This window comes from Xenopus tropicalis, chromosome 2, assembly GCF_000004195.4.
Source record: "Xenopus tropicalis strain Nigerian chromosome 2, UCB_Xtro_10.0, whole genome shotgun sequence".
Lineage (NCBI taxonomy): Eukaryota > Metazoa > Chordata > Amphibia > Anura > Pipidae > Xenopus > Xenopus tropicalis.
This window is the reverse complement of record NC_030678.2, coordinates 154,000,624-154,015,228: the sequence shown is the minus strand read 5'-3', so window position 1 is coordinate 154,015,228 and position 14,605 is coordinate 154,000,624. Positions and strand designations below refer to the sequence as shown.

The following is a 14,605-nucleotide window of genomic DNA, read 5'->3' as shown; positions in this document are numbered from 1 at the left end:
TAAGTCGCGATGAGCGGTTTTCTTGCATTATTTTCCACACGTGCGTTTATTCCAGCTGCACGCGTTATATTTCGCTGCTTGCTATATTAGCACACGATTTAACACACGTTCATAAAACTACTTTTATGAAAATGACCATTTCCCTGCAAACTGGCGGCTGCATCACTCTAGGGCCAACACAGACTTGAATAAATCCCACTGCAAAGTCCATATTGTGTTGCCAAAAGCTCACAAACCGCAATTTTCTTTAATTACCGCCCGCCCCAAGTAGGTGTTAATTTTCACACAGACTAATGCGATATTTAGCATGTCTAACGCTTCTTATGTGTTTGTGAATCATGCGTTAGTACTATTTCTATGCGAGAATTAACGCAATGCATTAAAATGAACGCCTTGCGATCATGCTTTATTTAGCGCATGCGATATGCGTTTTAACGCACGCGATAATACTGTAGCAAATCGAGCATTATTTTCGCGTCAATTTTAATGCAAAAAAGCATGCGATAACGCTTTCGTGAATCAACCCTTATGTGTTTAAGTGGCAGTCATCTATTAAATACCTAAAATTACCTTCTCTAGGTAAGGGGTAATTAGAGATGGTAGAGAAAATGATTGTGGTAGAGCAAATATAAATGTAGTTTAGCAAACCCCTTATTCCATTATTTAGGATGTAGGGGATAGGGACTGCCTAGCAAACACTTCTCACTACCCACTTTGTTGGATCTGATATAATAAGGGCCCACTAGATATAACGATGAGGGATGAAAGCCTGACTTGCCTCCTTTTAAAAGAGGATCAAGTCATTTGCACTTGTGTTCCCAACCATTAACCATAATACACGAACCTTGTTTAGCCCTGCTGTATGATTTCACTGTTGTTCTTGTGGGTCAAAGCATCAGACTGCATAACAACTGTTTGTGTGTACGCACTGCTTTAAGGACTAAAGAAACAAAAAGGTTGTTTTTATTACATAGAATTAGTCTTTTCCTCCTAGCACTAAACACACATCCTCATGGTCAAGTAGAATGCACCCACAAATATACATTATGTGGGATGTTCTTCAGCAATAACAGCCCACACTAAGTGGTTCTTGTTATGAGCAGTATTGCAGAATACAAATTATTTATGCAGGGCTTTAGTTGTGAAACACAAAGAAAAACACAGAACATAAGTCAAAGTAGGAGCAGGCTCTTAAACAAAGTACTGTTTTGTATAGACTCTAAGCTGTCTCCAGGCAGAAAACCTAATACATGGCTGTTGTTGTATATTATTATGTTTATTGTATTGTTTGTTTCCATGATCATTTTGTAGGCAGCTGTCAAATATATTAGCAATATAATGCAAATAATGACATATTTGAGGGAGAATGTATTACAGCCTTTGTATTATTTATTTATTTTAAAGATCGGTCATTCCGCCCCACCTGGATGTCTCTCACAAGGAGTCAGTGTTATGCTGCAAGTACAACAAAACCTTTAGACAAGTGGTAACTTGCTCAGAAGGCTCCGTAAGTGTCTCTGATCTTCAGTAGCACCTAGTAATGCTTGTGTAACAGGCAAAAGGCACAAGTAGTTATTGGGGTGCACTGGGCATTTGTTGGGGTTTCATCTTACTGGCTTCTCCCAGGGAAAAGCCACCAAATCAAAATGCCAAGGAAAGTGTATGAGAATGACAGCACGTTTTGCATTAGCAGGCAGCCAAAATGCAGACCCTCATGTAAAATGTTTTGTTAAACGTAAGCCTATGGTGTCCTTAATAATTGTAATAATCTAGTCAATAAATATGGCTTCTGTTTCCCAACAAAATGAGGGTGTTATATATGTTATATATTTTGAGGCTGTGAAAATCTGGACTAAAGGTTCCCATACACCTCAAGATCTGCTCACTTGGCAATGTCGCCAAGCGAGCAGATCTTCTCCCGATATCCCCCGCCTACGGGTGGGCGATATTGGGAGAATCCAGAGTAATTCAACCATTTGGTCCTGGGGCCAAACGATTGAATTATGATGATGGGCATAGGCAAAGTCGGTCTGGGGACCACATCAACAAGCCGATGTGGTCCCTGATCTGACTAGATTTTTAAACCTGCCCAATTGAGATCTGTCCGATTTCAGGCCAGATATTGGTCAGGCAGTCCCGTCAGTAGTGCCCATACACGAGCCGATTAGCTGCCGAATCAGTCTAAGGGACCCATATCGGCAGCTAGAATCGGCCCGTGTATGGGGGCCTTTAGTGTTTCTGCTACAATTAACAGAAAAGGAACCACATCTAAACAGGACTGCTATCAGGAATGGCCAGTGTCGGACTGGGGTGCCAGGGCCCCACCAGAAAACCTTAGACCTTAGGCCCGCTCTCCCCTTCTCTGTTCATTTACTGCCTTTAGTCTCTTTACTACTTCTTTTTACATAATATTATTTATCCTTTACTCCATTTCTTCTGTTTCTTCTCATATAGAACTGAGTACTGGCCATGGTATAGGCATAAAGGCAAATGATTGGGTGAGCAGGAGGGCCCACTGACACCTGGGCCCACCGGGAGTTTTCCTGGTATCCTGATGGGCCAGTCTGATACTGGGAATGGCGCAGCCCCATACTACTAAGTTTGTAGGGTCCAACCCTCAAAGGGCTCAGATATTGGATAGTGGATCCTACCTAGAAAGAGGCCACAGTAAAAATGGCTCTAAAAAGCAAATATACGCCCCTGATCCAACACAGGCATGCCCCAATATGTTGGGACACTATTTACAAATCCACCCAAATCCCACCCACTCTTTGTAAACCCCGCCCCCTTTGCGAATCCCACATTAATGTCTTTTGAAGCCCACCTCTGCCATAGAGCCCCTGGCTGCAATAACCCCTGTAAGCAGGCAGCCCTGCATCTAAAATTAAAATATTTTCCTCAAAATGCATCCATTGTAGAGAGAAAATATTGCATCCTCCTCTTAGATAGATTTAACCACAATGGACCTAATCTGTTCAAGACCTTATTAGGAGAATTAAGAGGTTTCTCATTCCCTCCACAGAAAACAGAGGTGCCTGGTTCACATGTACTTTTTGAATGGGCAGATAGAAAAGTAGCCACAGTACTAGTAGGTAATTAGCTCTGTAAGTGTTTGTAACTGTGGTATAATGGGGGTATTGTAATTAGAAAGTGACAGTAGCATTTCATGTAAATAATGGGTCTTTTTAAGTGTCAGTTGTACCAATAATGGATGGTCAGTGTATCCTGAGAACCCACAGATCTCTAAAACTGGCCATACAATGACAGGGGTTAGTTGGTGACACTCGAGACCGAGTTTGCAGCTTTTCACATTGCAGAACTCGTTTTTTTTTGCTCAAATTATAAGTAGATTTGATATTGTTTCAGCCACTGATCTTTTTCTCTTTATAGGTAGTAAAAGTATGGGATTTTGAGACAGGTAAACAGCTATTTGAGTTTAATGGCGCACATGGAGATGCTGGAATAACGTGTTCAACATTTGACCATAGTGGAAGAAGGTCAGTCCTGCTGGATATGTTTATTTATTTAGATAAAATGTGTTTAATGGCTGAATGCTTGAATATTAAAAAGTGGTAGCAGCCACGTAATAGCCTTGAATTTTAGGGTGCACCTTGTAGTCCTTGTTCATTCTCCACTGTCCTCCCCTCCCCCCCCCCCCCCCCCCCCATTTCCACTAAACTGAACCCAGGCCCAAATGGTAACCCACTATTTTGTATTGTTTCTTTAAAATATCCGATTCTGTGCAGCGGACTTCATTGTTCGTCTCCTCTCCCTCCTGAAGCTGTGTATGGGAATCCTTTCTCGGCCAGCCGGCCAGACTAGATGCCTCGTGGATCAGCCCTGTCCCTACTTCTGCTGGGCAGACAATTGCTGCTGTTGTTTACTCATATAGGTCTTTGCTCAGGCCAGTAATCAGCAGACTGTCTACAGACTGCTGTTCAGTCTGATAACAGAAAATCCAGTCTGATGATGCCAGGATCAGCACTGTAACTGATTTGCAGGTTGAACAATACTTAGCCAACCAATCCCTCAAATATAAGTGAGAAAATAGAAAATGAGACAGAATGACATATATAGAGATGAGGGGACAAGGGTTATTTGTGGGGAAGATAGGATAGACATAAACAGGTTCTAATAAAGTTCTAAAATGTAATTATTTCCAGGCTCATAACAGGAGGAAGAGATGGACGTCTAAAAATCTGGAATCATAATACGGGACAGTGCTTGCATACGCTAAAAAGAGGTTAACCTTTTCTTAATGATCTTCAGCCTTACTTTTTACTAATTAGTACAGACAGCAAATGGCGAAATGAAGAATCCATGCTTCTCTGTGAAACTTTTAACTGATTGTTTTCTTAGTGGCCTTTCCAATCCTACAGTCCAGATGCAGTTATAATCCCTGTACCCTTTCTTGTGATTCTCCTAATTGTGCTTTTGTTAAATTGTAGAATGGTCCATTGTGTCTGTGAACATAATACTGTAATGAGAGTCTAGGAAGTAAGAATGAGGCTTGCATTCTCAGGTATCATGTGAAGAACTCACATTTCCATACATTCAGTAGATTCTGAGGTGCATAAAGAAATCTAAGACTGTAAGTTACTGGGATTTATTTATAAAGGGGGTAGAACAGAGGGAGAGAAGAGGCAGAGACCCTCCAAGCAACAAGAGGGCAGCAGAGAAAATAGATGGTTGGGTAAGAGAGACAGTGGAAAAGCAGGGAGGGACAGTGAGAAGGAGTGAGTTTAAGTAAGAAGGAAAGAGAGAATGCATAAGAAGACAGAGGGAGAAGTAGACAAAGGAGAGAGAAGGAAATTGCAACACAACTAGCTGCAACAGTTTCTATTGCTGTTACTTGTGCAATGTTTGGGTTAACCTGGGCCTCGCTCACAGTTGGAAGTTGAAAGTTGACCCAACAATTCAGTATTGAATCACTACTTTAATCACTACTCTTCTATAGTATTTAGGTACCACAATACAACTGTTCAGCCTTACAATTTGTCTTTCTTTAGGTGCTAAATCTGATGAAGTCTGTGACTGTACATATGCTGAAATAAACAAAAATAGGTAAGCGAGTAGTTATATAGTTACGCTCTGCATTTTGCCAGTTATTTTCTTTATATGACCCATTTCATATCTTTTGGTTTTGAGCTAAGGTGCGCAAATATGCGCAGTATTTTGTCAAAGGCACCCAGACAAAAAGTTGGACCCAAAAGTCTAAAACAAGAGATAAAGTTTATGCTTTCATAACCTAAATAAAATGTTGCTCATGGCAAGCCCTGGAGTTAAATGTCCTTCAGGAACAGGAAAAGCTACATCATTCTTATTTCAGTCTATGGCAAAATCTTTTGATGATTTCCGTTAGGGATTAAATGAAGTTGTTTTATTGGGAAGTTTCATATATTCTGTGCCAAACATTGGTAATCTTTCAGCTTCTGAGTACCCTGGCACATTAGATACCTTAAGCATATTTTTTTATGGGTCTCTGTAAGAAAATATATACAGTGAACCATCAACTCAGTCAGGGATTGATACTACTCCTCGTTCAATGTTGATTTCCAGCGTGCTGCAGTTGGTCTGTGCTTCACCACCTCACAGCGCAACAAAAGAAAAAATAGGCTGCAGGTACTCCTATGAGCAGGTGGGAATAACTTAGAATATAAAGGTAGGCAACCTGCTTATAGGAGAACCAGTGTTTTTTTTGGTTATTACAGGACCAAGTCATTTGGCACAGATCATTGATCACACACATTAAACGGGGCCTGAAACTCACACATAAAAACTGTATAATAAAAAAGTAATGTAATTTGCAAATTAAACATGGAACACAAATTCCTTTTTAATTAAAACATCCATACCTGTTATACATGTATTGCCTGCTCTGCCTCTATGCCTCAGGTTTAGAAGTGGGGCAAACAGTTACTTTCACTTTCCAGTCATCACTTCCTAGATGTCACTGCACGCTTCACATTCCCTCATGCTCCTCACTGTCTATAATTCTGTAGCCAGTGCCTGGCAATCAGGTCCCCCATTCTGGCACATTCTGGCACGGAAACCCGTTATCCAGAAAGCTCCGAATTACAGAAAACCCGTCTCCCATAGACTCCATTAAAATCAAATTATTCAGAAATGTAATCTGATTTCCTTTTTCTCTGTAATAATAAAACAGTACCTTGTAATTGATCCCAACTAAGATATAATTACCCCTTATTGGGGGCAGAACAGCCCTATTGGGTTTATTTAATGGTTAAATGATTCCCTTTTCTCTGTAATAATAAAACAGTACCTGTACTTGATCCCAACTAAGATATAATTACCCCTTATTGGGGGCAGAACAGCCCTATTGGGTTTATTTCATGGTTAAATGATTCCCTTTTCTCTGTAATAATAAAACAGTACCTGTACTTGATCCCAACTAAGATATAATTACCCCTTATTGGGGGCAGAACAGCCCTATTGGGTTTATTTAATGGTTAAATGATTCCCTTTCCTCTGTAATAATAAAACAGTACCTGTACTTGATCCCAACTAAGATATAATTACCCCTTATTGGGGCAGAACAGCCCTATTGGGTTTATTTAATGGTTAAATGATTCCTTTTTCTCTGTAATAATAAAACAGTACCTGTACTTGATCCCAACTAAGATATAATTACCCCTTATTGGGGGCAGAACAGCCCTATTGGGTTTATTTAATGGTTAAATGATTCCCTTTTCTCTGTAATAATAAAACAGTACCTGTACTTGATCCCAACTAAGATATAATTACCCCTTATTGGGGGCAAAACAATCCTATTGGGTTTAGTTAATGTTTTATTGATTTTTTAGTAGACTTAAGGTATGGAGATCCAATTTACGGAAAGACCCTTTATCCGGAATACCCTTGGTCCCGAGCATTCTGGATAATGGGTCCTATACCTGTACCATTTATTTTGCTCCACCAATATAAAAGGATTTGGAATTATTTCTTAGGGTGACAGGTCCCCTTTAAGTGCCACATGATCCAGAACAATTACCCAAGAAACTTAAGTAATCTTAAACCTCTGCACTATTCACAACAGATGTTTTTTTTTATTATTGATAAGTTATAAATGACATATTCATTAGTCAAGAATATAAAGTAATAGGGGTGTGGCATTCTTTATGCAGAGCAGCAAGATGGAGGGGGGGAGCATCTTCCCTTTTCTCTTGGAGGTGGGTCTGATCATGTTATAGTAAGATTTTAGCCTCATTAACCTTTAACTAAAGTTAAAACTCCAAATAGACATTCTCGGCTGAACTAAGGTGAATATTAATGAGTATCTCTAAACGGAAAACCAAGTCATTGTACTAAATGATGGTACCCAAATAGAATTAAAAATATTAGAGATTATTTTTATCAATAAGCTAGCCACGGCTTTACATGTAAAACATTATCAAATAGTCCTATGTTTCGCCTCTGCCTGTAGGACATTTCCCAACACTATAACCGGAGCCTGATTGTTTCAAGCCTTGCACTATATTATTAAACACAGATCAATCTCACACTGCTCTCAATGCCTTTTTCCATGTTTAGATATATTATGGCCGTTGGATGGGACAGAAGAATTAACATGTATTATGTAAGTAAAGTTCTACATCTGGATTCTTTTCTATCGATAAAAACAATATCACAATCGCTATGTATATGAACCACCTATTGCAAACATTGCATGTGTATTCCATAAGGTTTGTAGCATATGTACTTGAGCAGGCACCACCTATTTATATCATATAATTCTATTTAAAGATCACATGGTATATACCTAGGGGGAGATTTATTAAGACACGAACGCTCTGAGCGTATTTTCGGCGATTTTTTCGCGCTTGTGCAACTTTTTTGTACGCCCACTCGATTTTTTTCGCTCAATTTTTTTGTATGCTTGCGTGAAAAATTCGGAAAGGTTCTGCCGCTGTGTACAATGGTTTGGTGACTAATACGATTTTTTTCGTAAGCATTTTCGTGATATTTGCGATCTTCAGAAATTATCGTATCCAATCCGAATTTTTCCCATTCGGGATTCCAACTTGTGTTTTAATGAATCGGCCCCCTAGTATACCAATTAATATTGGAAATATAACCTATTAAAATATATACATTTCCGCACCATGAATTCTGCAGAATGAATACCGTGAATGTTTAATTATTTAAACATTGTTGCAGAGAATATAGTTCATTTTCATTATTAACTTAAGCTTCTTAAAACTCTATATCGTGCTGGTATATTTCTCTCTTACATTTCATGGCATTATTTATAAAGGAAATGCTGGAGGTAGTGATGCATTTACATAAGCTTGTATCCATGATGCTGATCCTTAGCCTGCAGGTAGCATCGCTCATTAACTGCCAGTTTGTGTTTTCACAGGACTCTGAAAATGACTTACATCACTTTCAGGAACCCCAGCCATGCTGGCAGGATGATTTAGTAAGTGGCTGCCTGTTTTCTGCTACAATAATTGCTTATATTTACCATAAAATGCAGATTTCACAGCTTCTCCTATTAGTAAGATAACCACATGGCCTACATGAAGCAACTAGAAATATGAAGAATCTGTATTTCTGTCAGCATTATTGTAAATATTCCACAAATATGCAGAGGGGAAATCTCTAACCTACTCCCTGGCAAGCAGATTATTCCAGGATTTTGACTTGTAAATCTGTATAGTCGGAGACAGTCGGGCATTAAATAATGATGCACTGCAGACAGAATGCAAACGAGTAGCCTATTAATAATGGTTCATATTCTGATACAATCCCAAACTGTGGATCCCAAAGTTCTGTGGATTCTAGGGGGCAACCTGTACAACCCAACAGTACTTGTGTTTATTTATTTTAATACATTGTATTTATAGAAATGATGAACGTATAGTGCAAAGTTGGTTTGGATACAGTCTGGTAGAAATTCTTTCAGCCGGCACAACAAGTAAAGTGCAAGCGGGGCAAGACCCCTGCGTGTTTATTCAAAATGCAACGTTTCGGGGGCCTGACGAAGGGGTATGCCCATGAAACGTTGCATTTTGAATAAACACGCAGGGGTCTTGCCCCGCTTGCACTTTACTTGTTGTGCCGGCTGAAAGAATTTCTACTGGACTTTGCTGGGCCGTGCACCAAGTAGTTAACCTGTTGGAGGAGGTAAGGGTGAGCTGGTGTAACATTTTTTTCTATTGGATACAGTCTGCCCAGTATAATTCATCATACTTACCTCTCTAGCATCTACATCAATTTTAGTCTGGCTTATCTGCTGTTTGACTAGAAGGAAACATTTTCCACACAAGGTTGACACAAGGAAACCCAATGAACAAGTTGATAATTAGAGCTATGCCTTCACATTCGTAACATGTTGGTCCACTGCACTGACTGGTAGTAGCCAAGGAGCATTTCTGCAGAGAAACCAACTCCCTGAAACCCTAAAATAAATGAAACTTTCAGTCTTAGGTGGTTAATGAAGCCTGGGGCACTTGATTCAGAGCAGGTTTTGACGGTTATCCATGCCCACTGCCCAGGACCATGTTTATGTGCTATAAACCAATAGCACATTACTCCATGTCATGGAAAGTTATGAAAAGGCCTTGAGTCTATTTTTTAAATCTTTTGGTGTTAGCAATAGATCTATAGGCTTAAAATGATAGAACTATAAGTATCTGCAATTGCATATGATCGGGGAGGGGTGGTCACAATTTCTCCTCCAGATCAGCAATTCCTGGGTTACACAGACAAGGCCCAATAAGACCGTGGCATGATTGCTGATAAATCTCTTTACTTTTTTCTGCTGATATTTTGTGTCTACTGAACAACTGGCTGCCTGGTGGGTCTGGTCATATATTAGGCTTTAAACAAATTGTAGATTTATAAGATTTATAAAGCTAAGATTTTAGATTGGTAAGACTGTAAACAGAATAAAAATATTAAAACAGAATATTTCAGAGTGGGTATAAAAGGAAATGCTATTTAGCGCTTATAGATCATTTAGTTCATTTATGATAAGTCTACAGTCAGTTGTGGTCAGATAATATCCTCATAGTCTATATCAGTCTTGTACCATAATTACTAGTGTGTTCTAACAAAGGTTATGTTCAGTGACTCAAAAATGAAACCTTTATGATGCAGGAAGCCACCATGAAAGTACAAGTCTTCTTCTTTTATGTCACATCTACTCACTAACTGTCCATTGACATTAGTGCCAACATGTTGCACAGCTCTTTGCAGAGACTTTTCACAATTCACGTGATTCTGTACCAAGTGGAGCTTACAATCTAACTTTACATTAAAACAACACATGCTATGATCCATTTCATCAGGAACCAATCATATTCCTGAATTTTTGCGGCATGTGGATGACAGAGGAAACCACAAACAGACACTAGGAAAGCATACAAACTCCAGTCTGGTCAAAAGCAGACACAGGATCACAGATATTCTCACTTGAAAGTCAATATTACAAGCAAGTGTTTTTGTTATTATAACATTATCCTTATGACTTAGTGTTGGTGCAGACGTGCAGTCATTTTGCTCTATTATAAAAACGTTTCTAAACCGCAGTACGTGTCCCTCATTCTCTGCGAGGGATTAGAGACGATTGCTCTTGCATCTCTCTGCTTTCTCCACTAGATACGAGGGCACCGTGAAGACATTCTGTGTATAGCTCAGAATCCTCCTAATCTCCTGGCCAGTTCTAGTTATGATGGGGAGATTATTGTGTGGAACATGATCTCGGGTCATATACACTGCAGACTTAATTCCCCCATTCATGCTGATGCAGGAAAGCAATGTAAGTGATTACAACTTTGTCATACAAACCAGTATACTTTTTACTTTCTTAATATAATATGCCACTATTTACAAAAAATATTTAATGGGAATAAAGAATTGAACCAAATTAACAGCACTTTTGTGTGCCACTAATCTAGTTATCTAGTTATCCCCCAGCCTATTGCTATGTAGGAGTGAATTTGGTCTTAATGCTACTTTCTCTGGTCAAAAACTTCTTTATCATGTCCCATTGGCCAAATATTGTTATATTTCCCTCTTACAAGAGGCCTGCATGGGGCATGGTTTGGCAGGCCAATGATGTGGCCAGAACCATATTTTCTATATAGGCATACAAGGTCCTGTGCCTATGGTGGCAGCTTTAGATAGTAACTATACAGTATATTTTAGCTCTCGAAAAAAAAAAGTGCCACTGGGCACTTGCAGCTAAATTCAATGGCAGAGCTTAAGGGGAGTGGGGATACCCCTCTCATCAAAGATGTACGAATGTGGACTCCGCATGTACTTTTTAGCTTCAGAGCAATTGTGTTCTCTGCATTAGAAGAGATTACATTTCTATAACCACTCCTGGTAACACATGGAACACATGAAGCAACACTCATGCTACATGAGGCAAGTGGCAGGGGCCAGTGAGTCTAGTCGGAGGTCCGTTGCCTAGGGCAGCACCTGGCCTAAATAAAGGGTTGGGTATGGCCTGATGGCATTGGAGGTGCAGTCAGGCAAAACTGGTAATGGAATTGCAGCAGCATCAACTGGACCTTAGCCTGTACATTAAAGGAAAGCAGCCTGCATCAAATGACAGATTATAAGCAATATAGTACAACATCAAAGAATAAGTCAGCATAATTGGACTTGGCACTCAATATGCACTTATAATGCCTATCTGATGCTTAAAAGAGAGCAAAAATGCCCACCTTCAGAAGTCAACATAAGATACATTAATATATAACATATACCGATACCATGGCATCAGCAGCATACTTTATACTTGAATACCATGTACTTGTTTACTGCTAAACACATTGATCTGGCTGTAATATTATTGCTCTCTCAGCTATAATAAAGTGCCAGCATATTGCAAGGGTTTGGGGCAGCAGTACGGCTGATTGGTCTGGGCTCCAACTCTTCTCTCTGTTCTTTCAGTAGCTCATTAATTTATTCACAACCATTTCCCACAGAGCAAGAATTCTGAAGCACTCTTTACCATGGAAACCTTGGGCAAAAAAATATAATAGATCGGTTTCTTCTGCACAAAGTCAGTGCTTATTCCTTTAGTTAGGTTCTGGCTATAATGAGAGTGATAGAATTCTACGGCCAAATGCTTGCTAACGCCACTCACACACCACATTGGAGTTTGATCGTTCCATCTATTTTTTATATGTGGTGTGGCTTTAATCTACCCAATGGTGTGCTTAAGGTGAACTGTTCCATCTGATCTAATGCTGGTGTCTAGTATCCACCATGCACAGCTACTTTATACATCTGGTATCACTATGTGTGTTCTTGAGTCAGTTACAGACAGGAGTGTGAGCAAGATCCTGTTCCTGAGAACGCGAACTAAGAATCAGCGGCCAACAGCATCTCTGCTATCCAATGGGCCTCAAGGTATGAAGAAGACAGTTCATTTTACTGTTTCAGCAATGCTGACAACTGCATGAGTAACAAGAATACTTTTTCTATAGGTTCAGTCAACTTTTGGAGTTTGCTGCAAGGAGGAAAAATGATAGCAAGCTTTAAACCGGTAAGTGCCAGGATCATATAGTTGTTAATGGTGCATCCCTTGACTGGTTGAAGGTTCTAAGTGATGTTCCTCAGGGCCGGTTGTATATAGTTTAGCCAATTTTATAGGAAAGCAATTGAAGCTCCCTCTCATGTCTGTAGCTATGGCAGCATGTGGTACTGAAGGATCCCATCCATTGTGTAGGTACATTAACTACCCAGTGCCATGCCTACAGGCAGTAGGGATCATTGTGGATAATAAATGTAACAAACTGAGCTGTCACATAAGTTCTGTTACAAGTTCCTTAACTACACAAGCATAAATTACATTTGGGACTAAGAAGAAATGGTTTTGGATTATCTAAGCACCTTATTTAATTTGTATAAATGATTTCAGCAGAATATTCCACTTTCTTAAAGTGATCGTTGACACGATCATCATAGGGCACAATTTTGAGTCCCCAACCATAGGTTAAAGGAACAGTAACACCAAAAAATGAAAGAGCTTTAAAGTAATAAAAATATAATGCACTGTTGCCCTGCACTGGTAAAACTGGTGTGTTTGCTACAGTAACACTACTATAATTTATATAATAAGCTGCTGTGTAGCCATGGGGGAAGCCATTCAAGCTGGAAAAAAGGAGAAAAGGCACAGGTTACATAGCAGATAACAGATAAGCTCTGTAGAATACAATAGTGTTTTATCTGTTATCTGCTATGTGCCTGTGCCTTTTCTCCCTTGAATGGCTGCCTCCATGGCTACATAGCAGCTTATTTATATAAATTATAGTAGACTTTCTGAAGTAAACACACAACCTTTACCAGTGCAGGGCAGCAGCACATTATATTTTAGTTACTTTTATACACTTTCATTTTTTGGTGTTACTGTTCCTTTAAGAGTCACTAATTTATAACATTAACACTTACCCTAAGGATGTATCTATAAGGATAAAATAAACCAGTCAAATATCAGGATTTAGTTGTTTAAACATGACATTATGGGAGACGGCATCACCATTTCCTATTCACTGCTTGATGGTCAGCCCCACTTGATTTAAGACAAAATTTAAAATCAGCAACCACAGTTGCACCCAATGCAGGAGGTTTCAAGAAAATAATATATTTTGCTTATTTGACCTTTAGTCTAGAATGGGATCCCAAGTGAGCAGCCTTGCTGTTAATGAAGACGACACGCTAATGTTTGCTGCAGACCACACCGGCTATATTTATGTTTATGATATCACAGAATACGCCATGCAAGAGACAGAGAAGGAACCAGCAAAATGTAAGTGGATTATTTGATCGTGTTCATACATCCATATTAACATAGAGCTAAGGCTGACTCTAATGCCTATTATTTTTGTATATAGAAATAGAAGCCAGTGCTGTTTGTCTACCCCATTCTTCCCCCATATTATTTGACTATTAAGATATATTAGGCATATATGACATAACTGCACACTTTACAAACCCTACTGAATGACATTATTCCTTATAATACACATGTTTTATGTGACACAAGTGATACTACACCTCCATTTTGCAAATGGTGATCTGTAAAATCTCCATGAAGAGCAGGGCACAAGTTGCTAGTCTCTGTTTGCCCTCCCAAAACAACATGGTGAATGTAGGAAAAAAGCATCAGCAGATTTACTGCAAACCATTTATTGTGGGTAGTGGTAACACGTGTTACCACTACCCACAATAAATAGTTCGCATTATACTGTGAGCCTAAGGCTGGGATCCCCAACCTTTTATACCTGTGAGCCACATTCAAATGGAAAAAGTGTTGGGGAGTAACACAAGCATGGGAAAAGTTCCTTGGGGTGCCAATAAGAGCTATAATTGGCTACTTAAAAGCCCCTATGTGTACTGGCAGCCTACAGGAGGCTCTGTTTGGCTTTACACTGGGTTTTATGCAACCAAAACTTGCCTCCAAGTCGCCTAGTTGGGGACCACTGCCCTAAGGGATGTTGGGAGATGGTTTATCAGAGTATCATGGTTTCCTTTCAACACGTGTTACCACTACCCACAATAAATGGTTTGCAGTAAATCTGCTGAAGCTTTTTTTCCTACTTTTTGGATTTTTGCAGTTGTTTTTGGT

The 14,605-nt window shown here is 39.4% G+C and overlaps 1 protein-coding gene across 1 annotated transcript in view; it reads left to right on the top strand.

Moving 5' to 3' along the window:
- LOC101734744 (WD repeat-containing protein 64) overlaps positions 1–14,605 on the top strand; it is a 51,937-nt gene that overhangs the window by 31,332 nt on the left and 6,000 nt on the right. The window contains exons 16-25 of the mRNA XM_004912037.4: positions 1,405–1,507; positions 3,391–3,497; positions 4,164–4,243; positions 5,010–5,064; positions 7,552–7,597; positions 8,381–8,440; positions 10,624–10,783; positions 12,295–12,387; positions 12,465–12,523; positions 13,645–13,786. Of these exons, the coding sequence (XP_004912094.3) occupies positions 1,405–1,507; positions 3,391–3,497; positions 4,164–4,243; positions 5,010–5,064; positions 7,552–7,597; positions 8,381–8,440; positions 10,624–10,783; positions 12,295–12,387; positions 12,465–12,523; positions 13,645–13,786 (905 nt within the window). The remainder of the gene's footprint in view (positions 1–1,404; positions 1,508–3,390; positions 3,498–4,163; positions 4,244–5,009; positions 5,065–7,551; positions 7,598–8,380; positions 8,441–10,623; positions 10,784–12,294; positions 12,388–12,464; positions 12,524–13,644; positions 13,787–14,605) is intronic.